Here is a 24479-nt window from a genome sequence, read left to right on the forward strand (position 1 = left end):
ACACACACACACATTTGACTTGGAATGTTTTATTTAATATAAGCTTTTAATTTTATTTAAAAGTTCAATACGTTTTCATGCATCAGTACTGTGTATTTTTGTAATAAAATTCAGCATTATTTTACCTTGAGTGTATAACTATCTGATATTTCTTCAGTTATCGGCAGATACTGCCGAACTTAATTACCGGTATCGGTAAAATTATATATCGCTTGACCTCTAAACTGAACCAATCGATTTGGGGAGAAACCAGAGCCCAACCCAGTCAATTATCTGTCATCATTTACTCACCCTTGTCATTCCAAACCGGAATCTCTCTTTCTTCTGATGAACACACACAAACAATTTTTTTTTTTTTTTTTGTGAAAATTTTTATGTTCATACAATGAATGTCCATGGGGAGATGTTTTTCAAAATATCTTATTTTGTTTTCCACAGAAGAAAGTAAGTCATATGGGTTTGTAATGACATTAGGGTGAGTAAATGATGGACATGGTTTAATTTTTTGTGTAAACTATGCCTTTTAACAAAGTTTTTCTTTTTTTCTGTCATTAATATCCTGCCTCTGTTTAGGGGGTGAACGGGGGGCGACGTGGGAGTGTGAATCAGGAAGGGTGATTACCCTTTAGTTGTGGTATACTAAGAACATGAAGATGAATAATTTCTTATGCATTGGCATGACTCAGATAGCTAATCCAAGTGGGCTTAACACATTTTAACACTTTTACAGATTCATAATAGGAAGCATTAATGGCGTGACTATTCAATAAATTTTACTCACAATAACTTACATACGAGGTGCTGTAAAATATAGAGAGATTAAACTTTAAAGTCCCGCCAAAAACCTTTCAAGTAAATTAGTTAGTTACTTTAATTTGACCCATATGCTAAGATAAACTAGTAGTACACTACAGTAGTACTTTGCTAAATTGAAGCCACTCCATTTTATATTAGGGTGGAGTGGGGGAAACGCCCCTTTCCCCCTTACAGGACAATTCCGGCCAAAAATTAACCTAGGGCTAAATAACACATGGGTACCGAGTCGACCATTCTATGGGATGCGTTTTCATGATAATCGGATGTACCCAGTTTTAACGTTAGTTTTACTTTAACCACATATTAGGTTATAACGCTAGTGCAGTGGTTCTCAACTCCAGTCCTCGGGACCCACTGCTCTGCACATTTTTTATGTCTCCTTATTTAACACACCTGATTCAGATCACCAGCTCGTTAGGAGAGACTCCTTGATCTAAACTGAGTGTGTCAGATAAGAGAGACATACAAAATATGCAGAGCAGCGGGTCCCGAGGACTGGAGTTGAGAACCACTGCGCTAGTGTATGGGGCATCGAATAAATATGAATAAAAATCGCTAGTTAATACCACTAACAAGGCTCAAAATAGCCCCACACTAACACGGAAGCATAATGAGGGTCTTTACCTGCAAACCGAAGCATTGAGAACTTTGTAAGTGTACAGACAGTTTAATAAGAAGATACTTTATAAAGACAGTACACTTCATGTAGTACCATCATGCCTGGTCTTCTCACAGCCAAACTGACCCAGCTCTCCATACCATCCTCGATCTGTCAGTGGATCACCAGCTTCCTGACGGACCGGCAGCAGCGAGTGAGACTGGGGAAACACACATCCAAGACACTCACAATCAGCACCGGAGCCCCCCAAGGGTGCGTTCTCTCCCCACTGCTCTTCTCCCTGTACACTAATGACTGCACTTCTAAAGACCCCACTGTCAAGCTCCTGAAATTTGCAGACGACACCACTGTCATCGGTCTCATCCGAAACGGTGACGAGTCTGCTTACAGACTGGAGGTTGAACAGCTGGCTGCCTGGTGCAGTTATAACAACCTTGAGCTGAACACGCTCAAAACAGTGGAGATGATCGTGGACTTCAGGAGGAACAGCTCAGCACTCCCCCCACTCACCATCATGAACAGCACTGTGGAAGCAGTGGAGTCATTCAGGTTCCTGGGCACTATCATCTCTCAGGACCTGAAGTGGGACAATCACATTGACTCCACTGTGAAAAAGGCCCAGCAGAGACTGTACTTCCTTCGCCAGCTGAGGAAGTTCAACCTGCCACAGGATCTGCTGATTCAGTTCTACTCAGCCGTCATTGAGTCTGTCTTGTGCGCTTCCATCACTGTCTGGTTTGGTTCAGCTACCAAATCAGACATCAGGAGACTACAACGGACAGTCCGGACTGCGGAGAGGATCATTGGTGCCCCCCTGCCAAACCTCCAGGACCTGTACTCTTCCAGAGTGAGGAAGAGAGCAGGTAAAATCATCACAGACTCCACTCACCCTGGACACCTCCTGTTTGAACTGTTACCGTCAAGACGGAGACTCAGATCACTGGCCACAAGAACATCTCGGCACAGGAACAGTTTCTTCCCACAGGCCATTTCCCTTCTGAACAGTTAACACTCCTCCCAAGGCATATGCCTGTAAGTGCAATACTCCCACTGTTTAGTGCAATATCCTACAACTCAGGCTATACTTATATGTAGATTTATTTATTTATAATATTCAAAACACTGTAAATAGGTTCATAATCTGTAAATCTGAAAATGTCTATTCTGACTAAACCCAACTGTGATAGTTTTATTCTCATATATTTATATTTTTATTTTTTTTATTCTTATAATTTGTAGTATTATGTTTCATGTTGTATTTGTATTTGTATATGTCCACTGGAAGCCTCAGTACCAAAACAAATTCCTTGTGTGTGCAAGCACACTTAGCAATAAAGCTCTTTCTGATTCTGATTCTGATTCTGTATACAAGCACGAGCCATCTTTGGAAAACAGTCTCGAACTGTAGAACCACAAACGCCGTGCTACGGTTTGTTGTTCGACCGGTCGAGAATGTCTAAGCCATGCAAACAAATATGTTGTAATTAATAAATAAATAATCCCTCTTTGGCATTTTGTAGAGCTTGCTCTGTTTAAGCACCACTGTTACTTTAACATCTTATATATCCGCATCTATAAGGAGAGAAAAATTTTTTTGGTTGAGATTTCTACACTAGGCCTATATGGGGTTGATAATTGATGTATTTGTTCACCACTATCACCCAAGACAAACAGAAAACCCCGGAATAAATATCAAAATTATAAATTTAGTCTATTTATGTAGTGAAATATATTCAATAAATGCATTAAAAACCACTATGTTTTATCATTGGGTCACTTAAACACCTTCAATCAGTGAGCTAACTGCACTAGCAAGCTAGCTAGCTAATGCTCACTTGAGGTCTGTTTTTAAGTTTTGTTCAAATATTACCCCACTCTACCCTAAGTGTAACGTGGACAGTCGCTGTTACTTTTTCAAAATGTTAAGACATCTTTATAAGACATAGAAAACATTATATAGCCGTGCGAGTTTGTTGAGGATAACGTAATAATGTAGTATTATCACCATGTACTCACACACCTAACTTACCAGGAATTCACAACCAGTAACCATCTCCAAGCTGGACAGCACACACTTTTTTTTTTGAGGTGCAGCTATTCATATTAACTCAATAGAATGCTTTCTCTACTAGTTAGCAGTAAACCCGTTGACACCGCACCTGAATGTCTTCGACGTGGTAAGAATTTACATTTGGCTTTATCTTCGATTTGCAGACTAAACATATACTTTTACTTATTTCTGTTAATCTCAAACATCTCCTGAGAGAGTGGTGAAGCGTGAGGATGAAATAGGCGGGAAGAACTAGACAGTGACGTATTGTACAACTGGCTCGAGAAAAGGTCTCTTCCGTTTGAAGAAATCTGTACTGTACTGTAAAACTGTACAAAATGCTCTGCCACTGGATACATTTAAAAGCGAAAAAGGAGAACCAGCGAAAATTCAAAGATCTGAGTGAAATTGGAAAGGCCATCACAGATAGAATAAAAATTAAATAGAATATGAAGTATTAACCCTCTATGGCATGGTGTTGCCCTCAGGCAACAAACTACCTTTTTGGCCCTCACACCACCCCTTTAATTTTTTTATATGTCTGTTCAATTTAATGAGGGGCTGAAGTGGGTGTGACCTTTTGTATGGGGGTGGTGCAGTTCTTTAATGAAGCAAAGTCACATGGTACACCATGCCCCCCAATTAGTAAGATAAATATAACTTTTTAACATGTTTAAGTTAAAATAACTTTATATAAAAAAATATATGCATGTGCATCAGTATGTAAAGAAGTATGTTGGATTGTTTAAATATTTATTTTATATTTATTCATATACCAAAACTGTGTTTTTTTGTTCGTATATATTATCAGGGACCCCCAAGCTCCCAAAAAATTGGGTGAAAGATTTTTTTCCCAAAAAAATAAAGTCATGCCATAGAGGGCTAACATAATAGCTCAGAAAGGATAGTAGAAGTGTGCACTTAAAGGGATAGTTCATTTTATTTAAAAATGAAAAAAATGAAAATTGACCCAAAAAAATAACCCAAAAATGAAAATTACCCCATAATTTCCTCCCCCTCAAGCCATCCTAGGTGTATATGACACTTTTCTTTCAGACGAATACAATCGGAGTTATATTAAAAAATGTCCTGGCTCTTTCAAGCTTTATAATGGCAGTGAATGGCCGTTTCTGTCATAAAAGTGTCATAAAAGTGCATCTATCCATCATAAAAGTGGGGTATATAAAGGCCTTTGAAGCAAAGCGATGCGTTTGTGTAAGAAAAATATCCATGTTTAAAACGTATCAACTAAAATAACTCGCTTCGGTCAGACGGCCTTACGCATCGATTTACACAATAGAGTAACCCTTGACCTGACGCATGATGGATTGATATACGCGGAAGCGCAGAGGATAGAGCAAAACAAAACAGCAGTCACGGATTAAAAGTCTAAAATTAGAATTTTTAAAGAGAAATGGCGGAGGAGCTTGAGTTTGTTGCCCAGCCGTTTGTTTGAACTGCGAGAGGCGTCAAAGCTTACGCTACTCCTACATCTTACGTAATACATCGTGAAGTGTTACTCTTTTGGCGTAAGTCAACTTGCGTATCCGTCGTCCGGAAGCTAGTTATTTTAGTCAATAAAGTTTTAAATATGGATATTTTTCTTACACCAACGCAGCGCTTCACTTCAGAAGGCCTTTATTAACCCCCCAGGTGTGGAGCACTTTTATGATGGATCCCTTTAAATTATGAGACTAGTAAACAGCAAGACCCGTTTTCAAAAAGAGCCACTCAAGATTTAGCTTTCACAACCCGGATTCAGAAGCATAGCAAGAATGCAAGCCTATTCTTATCTTAACATGGATGTTAATCCCCTTATCTTAAAGGGATAGTTCACCCCAAAATGTAAAATTTGCATTTACTCACCCTCAAGTTGTTCCAAACCTGTTTTTAATTCTTTTTTTCTGCTGAACACAAAAGATTTTTTGAAGAATATGTAACCAGACAGTTGATGGGGCCCATTGACGTGCATTGCATTTTCCTCCATACGATGGACAGAGAATGTCTAATAAGGGGAGAATTTTCACTCGCGGTAAACTTCCAGCTTCTGAACTGGTTGCAGTTCCACTCTGGCTCCTTATGAGGGCGCTCACAGGACGAGTGCAGAATGAATGGAGGTCTATGGAGCTATACCCCTCAAAATCCACTTTTCTCTGGATATTGAGAAAACAATTTTTTGTCTAGTAATTTGAATGTTGTATTAGAAAGGAGATGCAAAGAAATTACTGATTGCTGGGTGTTAGATTTTTTAGAGTCACTTATTTGCTTTAAAAAGTATTTTAAAATGTCAATGACGTCATACACATCGTACCACCAGAGATACTGCTTTACGGCAATCCTTCAGACACTTTGGTGCTTTCGCGATCTGCACTTTCTTTTCTCTCGAGGCATCGACAACACAGCTGACACAGGTAAATACAAGTGCCAGAAGAGTTTTTGTTTTGTTGTTTTAAAAGACCACGCTGAAGATACACACACACATTCTGGTCCTGCTTCGGATGCCACGATGCCATCAAGCGGTATCTCTGGTCGTAATCAGTCCTTCCCTGACCAATCAGCATTCATTAGCAGAATGCTAGCATGTAATGGGCAACAGCAACTCAATCTGTAAGAAATCGAGAGTACATAAGTACTCGTTCATTCAACTTTTGACCTATAACCCATGTTGAACTTGCAAAACCTACAATCAAATCTGAGATTTCTCAACGGCAATTGGGTGAAAAAGACACATTTAGTCGTCTACCTCCATAAACTCCCATTCATTTTGCACTCAGGGCGATCACCCCCAGTGGAACTCTGGTGGAACTACAACCAAAATTCGGTAGAATAGGACTTAATAGCTAGCGCCGTGACGTAATTGTGACGTCGGCGCAAAAGGGGTCTATAGGGAGTGGACAGGCTCTCCATAGACGGGCTCTGCAATGGACGTCAATGGGGCCCAGTGGCGCAAAAAGTGGGTATGCGCTATACAGGTCCTTCTCAAAAAATTAGCATATTGTGATAAAGTTCATTATTTTCCATAATGTAATGATAAAAATGAAACTTTCATATATTTTAGATTCATTGCACACCAACTGAAATATTTCAGGTCTTTTATTGTTTTAATACTGATGATTTTGGCATACAGCTCATGAAAATCCAAAATTCCTATCTCAAAAAATTAGCATATTTCATCCGACCAATAAAAGAAGTGTTTTTAATACAAAATAAAAATGTCAACCTTCAAATAATTATGTTCAGTATAACACTCAATACTTGGTCGGGAATCCTTTTGCAGAAATGACTGCTTCAATGCGGAGTGGCATGGAGGCAATCAGCCTGTGGCACTGCTGAGGTGTTATGGAGGCCCAGGATGCTTCGATAACGGCCTTAAGCTCATCCAGAGTGTTGGGTCTTGCGTCTCTCAACTTTCTCTTCACAATATCCCACAGATTCTCTATGGGGTTCAGGTCAGGAGAGTTGGCAGGCCAATTGAGCACAGTAATACCATGGTCAGTAAACCATTTCCCAGTGGTTTTGGCACTGTGAGCAGGTGCCAGGCCGTGCTTAAAAATGAAATCTTCATCTCCATAAAGCTTTTCAGCAGATGGAAGCATGAAGTGCTCCAAAATCTCCTGATAGCTAGCTGCATTGACCCTGCCCTTGATAAAACACAGTGGACCAACACCAGCAGCTGACATGGCACCCCAGACCATCACTGACTGTGGGTACTTGACACTGGACTTCAGGCATTTTGCCATTTCCTTCTCCCCAGTCTTCCTCCAGACTCTGGCACATTGATTTCCGAATGACATGCAAAATTTGCTTTCATCCGAAAAAAGTACTTTGGACCACTGAGCAACAGTCCAGTGCTGCTTCTCTGTAGCCCAGGTCAGGCGCTTCTGCCGCTGTTTCTGGTTCAAAAGTGGCTTGACCTGGGGAATGCGGCACCTGTAGCCCATTTCCTCCAGACGCCTGTGCACGGTGGCTCTGGATGTTTCTACTCCAGACTCAGTCCACTGCTTCCGCAGGTCCCCCAAGGTCTGGATTCGGTCCTTCTCCACAATCTTCCTCAGGGTCCGGTCACCTCTTCTCGTTGTGCAGCGTTTTTTGCCACACTTTTTCCTTCCCACAGACTTCCCACTGAGGTGCCTTGATACAGCACTCTGGGAACAGCCTATTTGTTCAGAAATTTCTTTCTGTGTCTTACTCTCTTGCTTGAGGGTGTCAATGATGGCCTTCTGGACAGCAGTCAGGTCGGCAGTCTTACCCATGATTGCGGTTTTGAGTAATGAAACAGGCTGGGAGTTTTTAAAAGCCTCAGGAATCTTTTGCAGGTGTTTAGAGTTAATTAGTTGATTCAGATGATTAGGTTAATAGCTTGTTTAGAGACCCTTTTCATGATATGCTAATTTTTTGAGATAGGAATTTTGGGTTTTCAGGAGCTGTATGCCAAAATCATCAGTATTAAAACAATAAAAGACCTGAAATATTTCAGTTGGTGTGCAATGAATCTAAAATATATGAAAGTTTAATTTTTATCATTACGTTATGGAAAATAATGAACTATCACAATATGCTAATTTTTTGAGAAGGACCTTTATGTGGCGCATAGGGGCGCCGCATTATGGGGGCGGCAAAGCGATTGGCAAACTTAAATATAAAAAAGTTAGATACATTTTAGAGGACTAACAGGCTAGAGTAGGCGCCGGCGCCCTCATAAGATTCCTTCATAGAATTTATTTTGACATAGAAGGGTAATATAATCACGGGCACCGTGAAGTAGTGAGTTGTCGTTGAAACTCGAAGAAAAGATGGATAAAGCAATAAAGCTGTCGGGGGCTAAAATTCAGAGGTGGGAGTAAGTCACAAATGTGCAAGTCACAAGCAAGTCTCAAGTCTTAACCTTCGAGTCTCAAGCAAGTCCAAGTACATTTTTTATAAAGGCAAGTCAAGTCAAGTCAAGTCACTGCCTTATGTCAAGCAAGTCAAGTCAAGTCGTAGCTTGGGTCACAAGTCACTGGCAAGTCATACAAACGTTTGACGATTTCACTGAATTTATATATTAAAATAAGTTAAAACTACAGAAGTTGTGGACTATGGTTTTATTTGCAACATTTTTTTTATATATGCATTTCCACATATAGCTGAGTGGTTACTAGAACAAAAAACTAAATGTAACTGAAATTAGGCCAACATTAAAGCATGAAAAAATAAATATGCCTCAAACATTGCAGAAGACCATTAAAAGGTATTAAACAATTCACAATTCAAATATAATTCCTATTCGACCAAAGGCATTCTTCTAACTGGCATCCCCTTAATACAAGTTGTATATTTTTAATTATGAAGTTAAAACCGCCAATAGGTGGTGCCAAATTACCGTATTAATGTACGAGTCATAGAAGCATTCATTTAACTAATGTTCAAAACGGCAGATTCGTTCTGGAACTGAGCAACTAGGTCACTGAATCACAAATACGCATAACTCTTTCTGTGGCTTGTTTTGAACTATTGTCATTGGAGAAATCGAGCAAAAACAGAAAATATTTGGAATATTAGGCTATGTCTAAATGTCACATCACAATATTCACTCTTTGTTTACTGAACTGTTTTATTAAATCATTATCACATTTGCAATCGCGTCAATATTCTGGAAATATTTTAAAAATATCATATGTTATAAATATGAAAATAACTCATACTAGGGCATTTTTTTCCACCACATTTTGAATTTTGGGTGCAATATTAATTCTGCTGGCATTTTGATAACATCTAATAGATGTAACCCCTGATAACATCTAACCCTGCTTTAAGAGAAACATAAAACACGACAAAACATTAACAGTTTTCTATTTCGTTTTTTTTTTTTGTCATTGGAAAGAACGACATTTGGCTTTAAAGCATGATTTAAAAAGAAATGTGGCAAATGTTATACACAACATATGACATCATTAATTATCATTTGAATATTGACAACATTAAGCTACATTTGAAAACATAATTGTGTATAAAGAGGCATGCTGTTTTGACCAATTTTCTCGATTTAAAGATAGTCAAATTAACTATAACAAACAGGTTAAACAAGCCATAGCTTACTTTTAGACGTGGTGAATGAAGTTCGACTGTTCGAGGTTGTGATGGTCGTCCGATATCCCTTGCCAATTATTATGCGTACAGCAAATCTTCTTGTATGAATATAGTCAATTTCTAGTGTTTATATCCAAAAAGAAACGATGCTGGGAGATGTTTTTGTATTTAGCGCGCTCACCGCGATGTATGTTTTTCTGGGCTTGTGCAGTGTCACACAATCGCGCAGAATCTGATGACTGGCGTCAATGGTTCCGTTGCTTTCATTTTGTTCATCAATTGATGTTGCGATAATAAATGTATATCAAGTCATTCTCGAGTCATACAGTTCAAGGCAAGTCAAGTCTCAAGTCATTGGATCTCAAGTCAAAGTCAAGTCGAGTCATTTTCTTAATTTAGTCAAGCAAGTCTCAAGTCCTTAAATTTACGACTCGAGTCTGACTCGAGTCAAGTCATGTGACTCGAGTCCCCCATCTCTGCTAAAAATAGAAAAAGAAAGAGGGAAAAGGAGATGGGATGTCAATGGATGCGACAGCAGCTAAAAGTGGATGTTGAAAAGGCAACAGGTAGGATTTAAAGTGTGGCGTCTGTGCTTGGAGGAGGCTTGCAAATATTCATGTTAACAGACTAAAGTTTGCTAACACTGGGAATGTAGCAGCCAGAATATGTAGCTAGCTAGCTTAGAACATTGCAAAACCGAGGTTGCTGAGCTGAAAACTCAAAAATATATAAGGTAGCATGTACAATAAATGACAAGAATCTGGAAAACAACTAGTGCAATATCTCTGGTTTACCGTGGAATCATGCATAGATTTGCTACCAAACTTGGAGGCTTGCAAATATTAATGTTAACAGACTGGCAAGTGTTTGTTAACTTAATGCAAAATAACATTGATGATATCTACATTTAGATTTTGGTTAAACCCTATGGTACCAATCCCATGCATGACATATCTCAAATTTATTAAAGTAAAATAACAACTGGTAAATATAAGGTAGCATGCACAATAAATGACTAGAAGCTGGAAAACATTACTTATGCCATAAGGCTGGTTTATCATGGAAACAAATAGATTTTGGATTAAAGATTAAATAACTATGCCTTTAAGGAAAATGCTGCATTTTCTTTTTTTAAAAGGCCATCTTAGGCCATTTAAAATCCCAGTAAGGCTGGAAAGGTTAACAGAGGATGAGAAAATGTGAAATCAGTTATGAATTAAGATATCTCCAATTTATTCATTGGTTTGGGGAGATGAGAATGATTACATGATTTGCATGATCAATTGTATAAAGTGAATGAGGGTTTTAAGAGCTAAGTAAGTATGAGAATATAAAAAATAAATTAAAAAAACCACAAAGACTTGTGAAAATACAGATCAGAAACTGTTCATACTAGGATTGGTGGTATTAACATAAATCTACATGTTTAAATGAGACACAGGCAGTTGGGTTTTTTGGTGTTTTAATCCAAAGTTGAAGCAGACCAAGACATATGTACAGAAGTCAGATACTAAAAACAAGACATATATCTGCCTTTCCCTGTTAGTATAAAGTTCTGTGGGAATTCTAGTCTGTTTTTCAACTTGTCTGATACTGTAGTCTTTGCTTTGAAAAATGAATGCATGAGGGAATCAAAGAAACTGCAAACAAGTTTCCAGACTGACTAAAAAGATGCATTATTTGCAAGAGGAGCACTGAACTCGTTTGGGAGATATCTGCTGTTTGAGTATACTCTGCATGTTCAACATTGTGAGCAGTAAATCATATCCTTAAAAAAAGAGGATCAATCACATGACAAATATGAAGTATAAAGCTGTTGTTTTTTCTTTAAAAAAAAAAAGACTATATAGGAAAAATAAAACAAGACAACCTTTCAGAGAACATCAATCAGTACATCTAAAATCAATCCATTGGATGCATAGGATTCCCTTGCACATTTCCAGAACATGAGGCCTTAAGTCATAGGGGGCATTTCTTTGTTCCTTTATAAAACATCTGGTACCGAAAAGCTGCACACATTCAAACACTTACTGCATGGTAGGCATGGAAAGCACACAAAATACAAACAAAAGTGCACTGGCATAACGAAGAGTACAGTCGACGGTTATCACATATGTTCATACTCCAGCCAAAAGAACAACCATGTTGATCACTCTTACAAAGATCCCGTTTCAGAATTAATTCATTATACGCTTAAAAAAATACAAACGGTCTTTGCGGTTCAGGGAGGTGGGTGAAAAACCACTAGACTTATATAGGTCTTCTGATTATTTTAGTAGGTATTAAATTTGTGAAATGAAATGCCAGAGTATAGGTTAACATTCTTTACAAATCTCTGAGGAAAAACTAGCTGATAACAAATGCATAGGATTGATTCAAGGCAAATCAAAGATGTGTGCAGGCTAATTGGATCTAAAGCTCAAAAAAGATCTTGTATTTTACTAGAGAGGACCCTGAACAATACTGACAGACAATTTCACAGTAAAGAACAGAGTGTGTTTACATTCAAAGAGTCATTTCAGAAATACATTTCATCTGGACACTGATAGTGTCTCTTGGAACTAGTCTTACTGTGAAAGAGCATTCAAGTGCAGAAATGAATGACAAACGTAATGAAGAACGAACCGGAAAGCTAGCACTTATGCATAATCTCCTCAGAACATGAGCAGTACAAAGGAAACTGATAATCATGCTACAGGGCAACTTATTTTACAAGCAGTCCCGTAACTTAGAATGGAACATCATTAAAACAAACAGTGGTAAATGCGTGTACAACTCATGAACTCATGTACCAATGGCTTTTGATAAAAAATAAAAAAGAGAAAAGGGAAAAATAAAAAATAAAATGCAAAAGAAAGGTAACTAAATTAGCATTCTGATTACCCCACTAAACACCATGTGAAAAACAGAACTCGTGAACACTGTAAGGAGCAAATTAGTGGATGTCGGCTGATTCACAACTCCAATATGTATCGTCTTGTGTCATAATTGTACAGCCCCTCTCTTTTGGTAGCAAAGTGGTGTATTAGTTACAGATGTTGAGTGATTAAAAAGAAATGTATATATATATATATATATATATATATATATATATATATATATATATATAAACTTGTTTTAACCAAGTTATTGCTTCCTTAAATCAAACTTTTCAACTAATACGAGTGTAAAATGTGTGTGTGCATATGCGACAGAGTGAACGTGTCCTTAGCAAGCAGGCGTCTCATTTTCAGGAGCCATAGTATTAGCTTTCTTTCTCCTCTTCATCAGCAGCGGATTAGACGAGTCTTCAATCCTCTTGATTTTAATTTGCTCATAGTCGACTCTCATTGTTGCCAAGGCACTAGTCATTTCCTCCTGTGGAATAGACATATTAACATTAAATAGAATGGAGATATGGATCTGAAGTGCAGTGATTGCAAAAATGTTCTGAAAATGGTCAGATGTTCTGAAAAGCCTCACCTTGACATCCTCCCATGTGTCTTTCTCTTCTTTCAGAACACGGCTGGTGTGTAGGGGCGTCTGTGGTACCTCCATTGATTGCTATAGCCACGCAAAGCACCATAAAACAAAGTAAGCCAAATATAATGTACAAAGGAAAACCATTTGTCTAAATCAACACAGTGTCCATAAAATAATGCTAATATTCACTCACATTAATCCAGGGGTGGTTCATGAACTCGGTGATGGTCATCCTCTGTGTTGGCTCGGTTTTCAGTAATGTTCTGATGAGCTGTTTTGCTAAAATAGGAAGACTGAGTCAATCAATTCTATAATCATTCTTAGAAAAGTGCAAAACATGACTTGAAGATAACAGTATTCTAGGAACGGTTTCTCAAGTCGCTTTCACAAAACAGGAACTTGACAAATACCTTCCTCTGAGACTTCCGACCACTCAGGATTTGGAAACTCATATTGTCCCATACGGATTCGTTTCTTCATACCAGGGGATATAGCCAATCCATGGTTGGAATAGAAAGGTGGGTAACCACAGAGCCTGGAAGTTGAAAAAAGTGAGAATTGCACAACATCAGACACACTTTAAAAGGTCAGGAATCACAAAACCCATTTAAATAGGGGCCTAGACACAGAAAAATGGTGTATGCACAACAAACGAGACAGATTCACTTACAGAATATACATGATGACACCCAAAGACCACATGTCACAGGACTTGTCATACTTTTCTGGACCAAGAACCTCTGGGGCTATAACATGAAAAGTTTGAAAAAGTGGAAAGGTTTCACGAGTGGGAACACATCTAATTACCAATATCTAAGTACTGATGGTTATGATTTTCTTACCAACATAATAAGGAGTATAGCAAGGGGTCGCCAGAGAGTTGTGTGTGGTCGTCTCCTTTGCAAACCCAAAGTCTGTCAGTTTGAGAAGGGCACTGGGCCTTTTAGAGGTATATAAGAGGTTCTCTGGCTGCAAAGTGGATTTACAGGCATATTCAATTAAGAAAATGAGGAAGGCAAACAATTTTCCATCACTTCAATGGTGGTCATCATAAGACTCTTACCTTGACATCTCGGTGTGCAATGTTTATCGCATGTAAATACTGAATGGCCTCTCCTATACTCTTCATGATATCAGAAGCCTCTGAAAAGACAACAGTATAAGAAATCAGACAAATGGGCCTAATTACAATTTCAGTTGTTTGTATAAACTTATATGGTTTGTAAAGTAAGAGTAGACAACTTGCCTCTCTCAGTGAATGCCTGGTCCCCTCTGTCCTGAATCCGACTGAACAGCTCACCCCCATCCATGCTTTAAAACATATTAACAGCAAAAATCAGCGGTCATATTACAAAATACAAGCAACTTCATATTAGTGGAGTTTTTTTTTTTGTTAGATTATTTTAAAAAGACAGTAAACTATTATGTGACATTAAGACATAGTTAAGTGAAAAGACCAAGATAAAATTTGATTATTATTATTATTATTAACCACATCTGAAAATTAAATAGCAGTAAATTCAGCCAAAGTGGATTTGAAATAGAAATAGTAGCTGCGGCAATGTTTCTTCTAAAAAGCAAATTTTGATTTTGAACTGTCAGACATATGTGCTGACCTACCTCTGAAACTCACATACAATTTACTTTGTTCAAATACATATAAAACCACATGAAGGGGGGATCTTTTCACCTTTGTCCCCATTTAATCATTGTGGTTATCATTTCCGATTACACACAAACCGCTGCGAGATGAGCAAGTCAGGTGAGCTCCATTTCTTGAAAACTTGCCAGTTGCGAGAAATTGTGTCAATGGGCTTAGAAAGACATTCTCAACAGAAAAGAGAGGAAGATAAGGGAAGAGAGATAAAAGGGATACAAAGGAGAGGGGTCAGAATAAGACTGCATGGTTATGATTTTGTTAATGGGACAATGACTGAAAAACCCATATTTAGTCTACTTGATTGGTTTTTGCACGTCCATTATTGCAATAAAGCATGGTAATAAAATTGAAAGGAGTGCACACTGTGCTGATAACGGTGTACATCTATGCAAATACGAAGAATCATACTCTTGTCATATCCTCACTATGGGCCACGGCGTGCAAGACAAGTTTCATTTCTACAGCTCACCTAGAACTGCAATAAGTTTCACGTGAAATCATCAAACGCCTGACAGAGATAGAAAAACGCACTATGAGTTGACTGAGACAGCTCACTGTGAGAAGGGGCTATGAACAACCACAACACGTTTCACCACTTTCAATCTCACTACTCCCCAGACGCTTTGTGTCTCAGACAGACGATATATATACTATAGCTGAAAGTATTAAAAAAAAGCGAGTGTTAAGCGCTGAATATTGAAACGCATGTGATTTATGGTACAAACCACTAAAGCCCCACTATAGGGTTGGGTTGCACCATCATTTCTGTGTGTAATTTTTCTTAGAAAAGCCATATTTGAAGCTGAACAACAGTGTTGGCATTTTCCATTTCCATCACTTGCCGCACACTCAGTTCTGATGACCTGTAGATTCTGTTTCCTGCGAGCTGAGATGCCTATAGCCTGATTTCTTGTAATCTATTCATGATCTTCTGATCATATACCTTCAGCCAGCTTATCTTTATATTCGTATTATGACTAACAGCAGTGATATATTGATGATTCTATAAGATGATATCCCATGAGCCACAAATACCACACTATCACTCATGTCAGGAAGCTACTCACTCACTCATTTCTGTCATAGAATAAGGGAAAGAATCAACGATTTCTAAAGAAATACAACACTTCCCCATCTCTTATATCAACATGATGTATGAAATCTTGCATCATCCATTAAACAAGACTTTCTAAGACTGGCAAAAAAATAAAATAGACTGTAAAGCAGAAGCAAAGGAACATATTGATTTATTATTGTACCTATTGAATTAGCATTTGTGGCATTTAAAAAATGCCAAAAATAAAAATCCTGTCATCATTTACACACCCTTATGTTGTTCCAAACCTGTATGAATTTTTTTCTTCTACTAAACACAAAAGAAGATATTTTGAAGAATGTCAGTAATCAAACAGCTGACGATAGCCAATGACTTCTATGGTATTATTTTCCTACTATGGAAGTGGCTACCATCAACTGTCTTGGTTACCAACATTCTTTTAATTATCTTCTTTTTAGTTCAACAGAAGAAACAAACCCACACAGGTTTGGAACATAGTGAGTAAATGATAAAAAAATAAAAAAATAAATTTGGGTACACTGTCCCTTTAAATAGTCATCAAGATTCCTTTAAAAAACGAAATATGAAAAAAAAAACGAAATATGAATAAAAAAAACATGTACATAAGATTTTATTGTGCAGAAATGTAAAGCAGGGAGAGGTCAACAAAAAAATAGAACTGCCTCCTCTCTGTTCCTTAGTGCATCCAGATGAAGAAACTTTATAAACTCAACATTTCTTCAGGCATCATTTGTCAGGCTGCAGTGCTCCACATCATAAAGGCTGCTGAAAACACTCTCTCCAAAAGACCTCACAAATAAACCTGTAAGAGTATGTATCATAAAAAGAATATTACTTACATTACAGTAGCCAATTTGAATTCTGATATTATGAATTAACAGTAAATTTACTTGCAAGCATCATCCGACAGACTTTTGACGGCTTTGTTTTGCCGGTCACGGTCAGTAGGATCGACAGTAGGGGTGGGGGAAAAAATCGATTCTTAGATGCATCGCGATGCGGACGTGGACGATTCTGAATCGATTCACAAATGTCAAAAATCGATTTTCAAAAAAAAAAATTTTTTTTTTTTTTAGATATGTAGCCTATTTATAATGACGTAATATTGACGGAACGCAAAAGACGGAACTCTGCAGCGCGGAAGTGCAGTGCCCGGACCGTCTGTCTGTGGCGTGCGCACATAACAGAGACGCGATGGCTGAGCGCGAAATCCAAACACCCTCCTCGTTAAAAGCTGACGTGTGGAAATATTTTGGCTTCTATGAAGTTGAAGGGGGAAAGGAGCTGGACAAGAGCCACACTAGTTGTAAGCTTTGTAGAATAAAACTAAAATATTTCGGCAACACGACAAATATGAGAAGCCATATGACACGTTTCCACCCAGAGGAGGAAAAACACTCGGCTGTACCAGAGCCGTTTCTCTCTATGGCTCTGGGCTGTACCGGTGTTCAGACGATTTCTGCTGCCTTGTCGAAAAATGCTACCCAAACGCAAATCGATCACAGATAATGTTGATTCATTCTCTATTGTTTCCATAATGGTGTAAATCTCACAATATTATAACATCGTTATTTCATTTTAATCAGGGTAAGTGTATGGGGAGCATATTTGGATATTTTAAATGAACTAGCAATTATCACATTTGATATAACAAGTAAAAATGATATTATTATATGAAATAAAATTATAATAAAATTCGAAGTTAAGAGTACAGTATAATGTAGGCCTACTGTTTTTATTTTTAAAACGGTGTGAAAAGTAAAAATTATCATCAAATATTCATCTTTGACCTGTCAAAGTTTCCTACAAGTATCCACAGCAAGGATGCATAGATTTATGGGCGTGGTAAGCAGAAGAAAAATGAGTCTCCACATGCACCAGTAAGTAGCACATCTCGATGGGTAGCATGAATCGTCAGAACACCTGTTGTTGTTATATTATTAATTTACTACAAGTATGCTGCTAGTTCAGGCACACATTTATTTTCCTGTTGGTTCTTTGCAATGTTAATAAAATATATTGTACGTTAATTCTTTATGGGTCATTACTTTGTACTTTTAAAGCAAAGTATTTATATTCACACACACACACACACACAAAAGATTCAGATAATCGATAATTTCTTTTTTCAATCGAAGGCCTCTGAATCGTAATCGAATCAAATCGTGAGGTGCCTAGAGATTCCCACCCCTAATCGACAGAGGGTCAAAAGTGCATTATGAGTGTAAAACACTCCTCTGAAAGTTGTGTTGCATTGCCTCTTGTTAGAAAATGACTGCTTTTCAGATTAAAAAGAACCACTCTGAGAGAATAATTAAGTCTCTAAAGATGTCGGATGGAATCACTACATATGATCCTGCACTTATAAATGATGCATTTCGAACTTATTATGAATCACTATATTGTTCACAAAACAGTGCTTCACAATTAGAATTTGAAACTTTTTTTAATAATATTTCTCTCCCAGTTATTTCAGATGAAGACCGAAATTTATATCTATAACTTCAGAAGAGGTCTTGGCAGCAATACATTCAATGCCATCTAATAAATCACCAGGAATTTTATAAATCATTTTGGCCTGATATTCCAATATTTTTATGCCTGCTTTACAAGCTGCTTAAGATCAAGGTATAATACCTGAAACATGGAAAACGGCAAATATCTGCCTAATAGTTAAGGACAAAGACCCACAAGACTGTGCGTCATATAGGCCAATAAGTCTCCTCAATACAGACTCTAAAATACTGGCTAAAGTTCCAGCGTGAAGGTTGGAGAGCATATTACCTAAGATTGTTAAACCAGATCAGACAGGGTTTGTGAAATCGCGTTGCAGCACTGATAATATACGCAGACTGTTAAATATTATTAATTTTGTTCAAAAGAAAAGGCACCCTGCACTTGTTCTCTCCCTTGATGCTGAAAAAGCTTTTGACAGAGTTGAGTGGGACTTTTTGTTTGCCACTCTTGGGAAATTTAACCTAGGGGATAATTTTATCAGATGGGTGGAGTTGCTTTACAATAATCCTAAGGCTGCAGTGGTTGCGAACAGTCTCACTTCAGCTCCATTCTGCATAGGGTGAGGCACAAGGCAGGTTTGCCCCCTTTCACCTTTGCTCTTCGCTCTAGTCATTGAACCCCTAGCAGAACTTATTAGACAGAGCAAACATTTCCATGGCATTACAGTGGGAGGCGAAGATCATCGCGTATCATTTTATGCTGATGACTTATTAATATTTATGTTTAAACCAGACCCGTCTACTCCTGTATTATTGGAATGTATTTCTTACTACAGTAGTCTCTCTGGCTATAAAATAAATCTTTCGAAATCTATTACATTACCTTTAAATATCTCCTTTAGAACACCTAAAATTAATCTCCCATTTCCAAATATCAGACGACGGCTTTAGATATCTTGGTATTTTTATCACAGCTTCACTTAATGATCTTATAAAAAATAATAATATCCCTCTTATAGAAAAAAATCAAGGTAAATTTGAAAACCTGGTGTTTACTTACATTTATTCTCCCTAGATTTGAAATCGGAATTAAAATTAATATTCTTCCCAAGCTTTTATATTTATTTCAATCTATACCTAGTTATTTAAAAAGTTAATTTTTCAAAGACTTAACACCTTTCAAAATTTATTTGGAATAATAAAATGACTCGGATCAAAATTTCCAAACTAATGAAGCCAAACGACAAAGGTGGAATCGCCTTGCCAAATCTTCAGTTATATTATTGGGCAGCCCAGATAAAAAAATATGATTAGTTGGTGTAGTGAGAGGACCAATTCTATCTGGTATAATATGAAACCAGAAACTTGCTCTCCACTACCAATAAGATTTCTACCGTTTGTTAAGAATTATACAAAGCTAAAAATTATTTCGGAACATCATACCATATCAAACACTCTTCGAGCCTGGATAGATATTAAATCATATTTCAAAATACCCGCCTCTTTCCTTGTCTTCTCCAATATCTTTCAACCCTGATTTCCCCTTAACATTACAGAATATTGGGCTTTCGACATGGCTGAAACTGGGAATCTCTCAAATTTCTTGTCTATATTCAGAGAGAACTCGAAAGTCTCTCCAACAGATTGTGGAGCAATATAAACTACCAAAGTCTAATTTATAAAAATATCTTCAGTTGCGACTTTTTTAAACTAAAGATAGACAAAGGAGAGTTTACAATGGACATAACAGTGATTGAAGACATTTTACTAAATCTAATCTGTCTAAAGGGATCGATATCAAGGACATATGATATCTTGTCTAGCAATTGCACCTCTGCCTTGCTTGGATTCAAGGAAGTCTGGGAGAAGGACATTGGTCAAACCATTGAAGAGAATGACTGGACTGTTGTATGTGATAACGTGTACCCTAAATGTACCTCCCTTGGGATCCATCAGCTCAATTTCAAATTCTTCAATAGAATATATCTTACACCGATGCATATTAAGAGGATGTTTACCAACGCTACAGGCCTGTGCTTCAAGTGTAATAAAGATAAAGGCACATTCATGCATTGTTTTTGGTACTGTGACAAAATGTTGTCATACTAGAAGTACATAGTGTACTGGAAGATCTTCTTGGACAACACTTCGATATGACCCCAGCTTTGTATTTTTGAATCTTAATGTGAACAGTCTGTTTAAAAAAGATGCAATAAAACTATTTGTTGTCCTGGTATACTTAGCTAAAAAATGCATCTAGCTACTTTTTTCTGCATCACAGCCTCCTTCCTTTAAAATGTGGACATCACAAATCGCTACCTGGTTAACACTTGAAAAGCTCACCTGCGATAAACAAAATATCTAACAGATTCTGGCTCATATGGTCTCCCGTTTGGGAATATATAAAGGAACTCCCTTAACAGGCATAACGGACCGCTTCTAATTTCTGCTAATTTTCTTTGATTTCCTATCTAAAGGATGCTCTAAGTCAATGTGACCTTGTTTATCTGTGGTTGTTATTTTAATTTCTTTCACTTATTCCTGTCTTTTATGTTTTGTACACCCTGTAATACGAATACAACTTTATGTTGTGATACTGTAAATGTTAATTTTCTACTGTGGGCAAACAATAAAAAAGGGGGCGGGGGAGAAAATGACTGCTACGAATATTGCACTCACAAAATAAGACAACCACCCATTAAAAGTCTAGTGAAAATGATCCTGGCCCATCCCTATCATCTCTGATGACTAAAACAAAATTAAATATTTCTAACCTCTAAGAATGATTTCCCCAAGATGACAACATTTTAACTAAAAAATATCTGCTGATGAACAGTGGTGACAGGTGCAGTTTCGGACTTCCTACTACAAGATAAGAAAATGTTCTAGTCAGCGAGAGTGAGATCAAGAGAATGCACAAATCAAATAAATGGAAACTGGGAGGTGTGATTTCTGATCCTCACATCATCATATTTGATACAATAAAGGTGTGCGAGTTCAAGGTCACAAGCACATCCCTTTGATCTTTTCAGTGAAAGCTGAGTCAGTAGCCACTTTCAAGAAACTGCTGAAGACGTATCTTTTTCGGCAGCACTTGATTCAGTAGTACTAACACTTTCTCTTCTCTTCTATTCTATAAAAAATAAAATAAATAAAAAATGCACTAAAGTTAAACTGAGAGGGGTTATAGCACTTGCGTATTGTTCTCATTTGTAAGTCGCTTTGGATAAAAGCGTATGCTAAATGAATAAATGTAATGTAATGTAATGCATGCAGTTCTGCTAGCCAAATCATGTTGAAACTAGACAAAATGGGGTCATGATTTAACATACAAGATGATAATCATAATCAGCATACAGTGGGGGAAATAAGTATTTGACCCCTTGCTGATTTTGCAGGTTTGCCCACTTACAAAGAATGCAACGATCTATAATTTTAATCATATGTACATTCTAATAGTGAAAGACAGAATCCCAAAGAAATTTCAGAAAATCACATCATATTAATTTATTTAAATTGATAACCATCTGATGAGGAAAAACAAGTATTTGACCCCCTGGACAAACAGCATGTTAATATTTTGTAGAAAAGCCCTTATTGGCCAGCACAGATGTCAAACGCTTTTTATAGTTGGTGATAAGGTTTGTGTAAATTTCGGCAGGGATGTTGGCCCATTCCTCCCTGCAGACAGCCTCCAAATCTTTCAGGTTCCAAGGTTGTCGCCTGGCAACTCGAATTTGAAGCTCCCTCCAAAGATTTTCAATTGGATTCAGGTCTGGAGACTGGCTAGGCCACTCGAGAACCTTGATGTGCTGCTTCTTCAGCCACTCTTTTGTTGCTTTGGCGGTGTGCTTAGGGTCGTTGTCGTGCTGAAACACCCATCCTCGACCCATCTTCAGCTCTCTCACTGAGGGAAGGAGATGTTGTTCCAGAATTCCACGATACATGGCCCCGTCCATCCTCCCCTCAATACGATGGAGTTGTCCCGTCCCCTTGGCTGAAAAGCACCCCCAAAGCATGATGTTGCCACCACCATGCTTGACGGCGGGGATGGTGTTCTTTGGGTTGTACTCGGTGTTCTTTGCCCTCCAAACACGACGAGTTGAGTTGAGGCCAAAAAGTTCTATTTTGGTCTCATCTGACCACATCACCTTCTTCCAGGCCTCTTCTGAGTCGTCCAGGTGGTGAATAGCGAACTTCATGCGGGCCTGTACATTTTTCTTCTTGAGCAGGGGGACCTTGCGTGCGCTGCAGGATTTCAATCCATGACGGCGTAGCGTGTTACCAACCGTTTCTTTTGTAACTGTGGTCCCAGCTGCCTTAAGTTGATTCATCAGTTCCCCCCTTGTGGTTTTGGGATGATTCCTCACCGTTCGCATGATCAGAGACACCCCACGAGGCGAGATCTTGTGTGGAGGCCCAGACTGAGGGAGGTTGGCGGTGGTGTGGTGCTTCTTCCATTTCCTGAGAACTGCACCGACAGTTGATCTTTTCTCTCCAAGTTGCTTTCCGATTCTCTTGTAGCCCATCCCAGCCTTATGCAGATCAACAATCTTGTCCCTGATGTCCGTAGAAAGCTCTTTGGTCTTGCCCATGGTGGTGATGTTGGATGCTGGTTGTTTGGGTGTTGACAGGTGTCTTTTATACAGGTAACGAGGTGAGGCAGGTGTATTTGATGTAGATAATTGGTTGGGATTGGGGCTGTGTCTTAAAGAAAGACTAATTGGCTTGTAGGAGCCAGAATACTTGCTGTTTGGTAGGGGGTCATATACTTGTTTTTCCTCATCAGATGGTTATCAATTTTTATAAATTCATATGATGTGATTTTCTGGAATTTTCTTTTGGATTCTGTCTTTCACTGTTAGAATGTACATATGATTATTAGTACATAAATTATAGATTGTTGCATTCTTTGTAAGTGGGCAAACCTGCAAAATCAGCAAGGGGTCAAATACTTATTTCCCCCACTGTAAAAGTAATACTAAAGAATCAAATACTAAAGATCTTCACCATGCAAATATTATGCATTCCATGCAAGGTTTGGGGACATACAGTATATATTAAAATTTTGGCCGATATGGCCATTTTATTACAAGTCACACGGAGTAATTTAATTTAATGATATATATATATATATATATATATATGATTTAAAAAAACTGCTAAAAATTTGCCTGTTTTGATGTTAGACTGCATTTTACGGCAATCACATCTTTGTACAAACAGTATATTAAAAACAAACCGGTTTCATTTTTTTTTACATTTTTTTATTTATTTAAACAGGTATACACCTATTTACAATATATCCACAATGAGGTAGCAGGCATAGTTCGAATTACAGGGGGTACTGGGGGGTACTATACCCCCCAATGAAGACCCAGTACCTCCCAAAGGGACAGAAATATCAGTTTTGGGGGGGTCAGATAATTTTTCTGATATTGTGAAAAAATATAATTAGAGTTACAATAGGCTACAAGTCAACTCCTATTTTCACTGTAGGAACATTTTAATGTAAAGCGATTTCAGACACCCCTATTGTGGACCGTACCATTTTTAACCACCGTGGCTAGAAGCAACGGAGATAGAGAACGGTTTGCTGCTGACCTGCATGGATAAATGTAAGTTGCTAGCTGACGTCTAGCTTGTTGATTTTACAACCTTCATTTATTAACGTGTTTTGTTCTTTCATAGCTCATGTCACGTCTTCATACATTGAATTACCGGCTACTTACCTGCTACTTACCCACTGAGGCTAGTTAAGTGGACCTTAGTTACCAAGGTTAGTTAGCAAGGTTAGGTAGCAAGATAATTCTCAATTTAAATCAAGCTTTGCATTGTGGTGAGTTAAAATCAGGGGCGGATCTACAAACAACATTGTTAGTGTATTAGAGGCGTGGGCGCGATCGAACTGTGTGTGTGTGTGTGTGAGAGAGAGAGAGAGAGAGAGAGAGAGGCGCGGGCGCGATCAAACTGTGTGTGTGTGTGTCGTATGACTAAATCTGTTCATATTTCCTCAAAACTCACTAGAAGACATCATTTGAGGGGTCTTCTTTTTTTTTTTTTTATCTCCTGGGGAGCAAACCCCCCAAGAATTGCTTTTTCACAAAGTACAATTTAAGTATAGACTACACAGACTGTTGATAGTGATTACACAGAGAAAGGGTCCACAATTCACAAATTAAGACCCTCACCATCCAAAAACCCAGCTACATCTCTGATTTGACTCCCACTCCGTGTAATGTAGGTGTAGAGAACAAAACACATTCAAT

At 38.0% G+C, this 24479-nt stretch overlaps 1 protein-coding gene across 1 annotated transcript in view; it reads right to left on the reverse strand.

Moving 5' to 3' along the window:
• Positions 1 to 10999: 10999 nt before the first annotated feature.
• Positions 11000 to 24479, reverse strand: part of mapkapk2a (MAPK activated protein kinase 2a) — a 60434-nt gene continuing 46954 nt past the window's right edge. The window contains exons 3-10 of the mRNA XM_077203266.1: positions 14263 to 14327; positions 14080 to 14159; positions 13859 to 13985; positions 13687 to 13762; positions 13427 to 13551; positions 13210 to 13295; positions 13017 to 13097; positions 11000 to 12911 (exon numbers count right to left, since the gene is read on the reverse strand). Coding sequence (XP_077059381.1) covers positions 12762 to 12911; positions 13017 to 13097; positions 13210 to 13295; positions 13427 to 13551; positions 13687 to 13762; positions 13859 to 13985; positions 14080 to 14159; positions 14263 to 14327 — 790 coding nt within the window. The 3' untranslated portion in view covers positions 11000 to 12761. The remainder of the gene's footprint in view (positions 12912 to 13016; positions 13098 to 13209; positions 13296 to 13426; positions 13552 to 13686; positions 13763 to 13858; positions 13986 to 14079; positions 14160 to 14262; positions 14328 to 24479) is intronic.

The sequence above is a fragment of the Siphateles boraxobius genome, unplaced genomic scaffold (assembly GCF_051911475.1).
Source record: "Siphateles boraxobius isolate OS27281-9 unplaced genomic scaffold, OSU_SipBor_1 5, whole genome shotgun sequence".
Classification (NCBI taxonomy): Eukaryota; Metazoa; Chordata; class Actinopteri; order Cypriniformes; family Leuciscidae; genus Siphateles; species Siphateles boraxobius.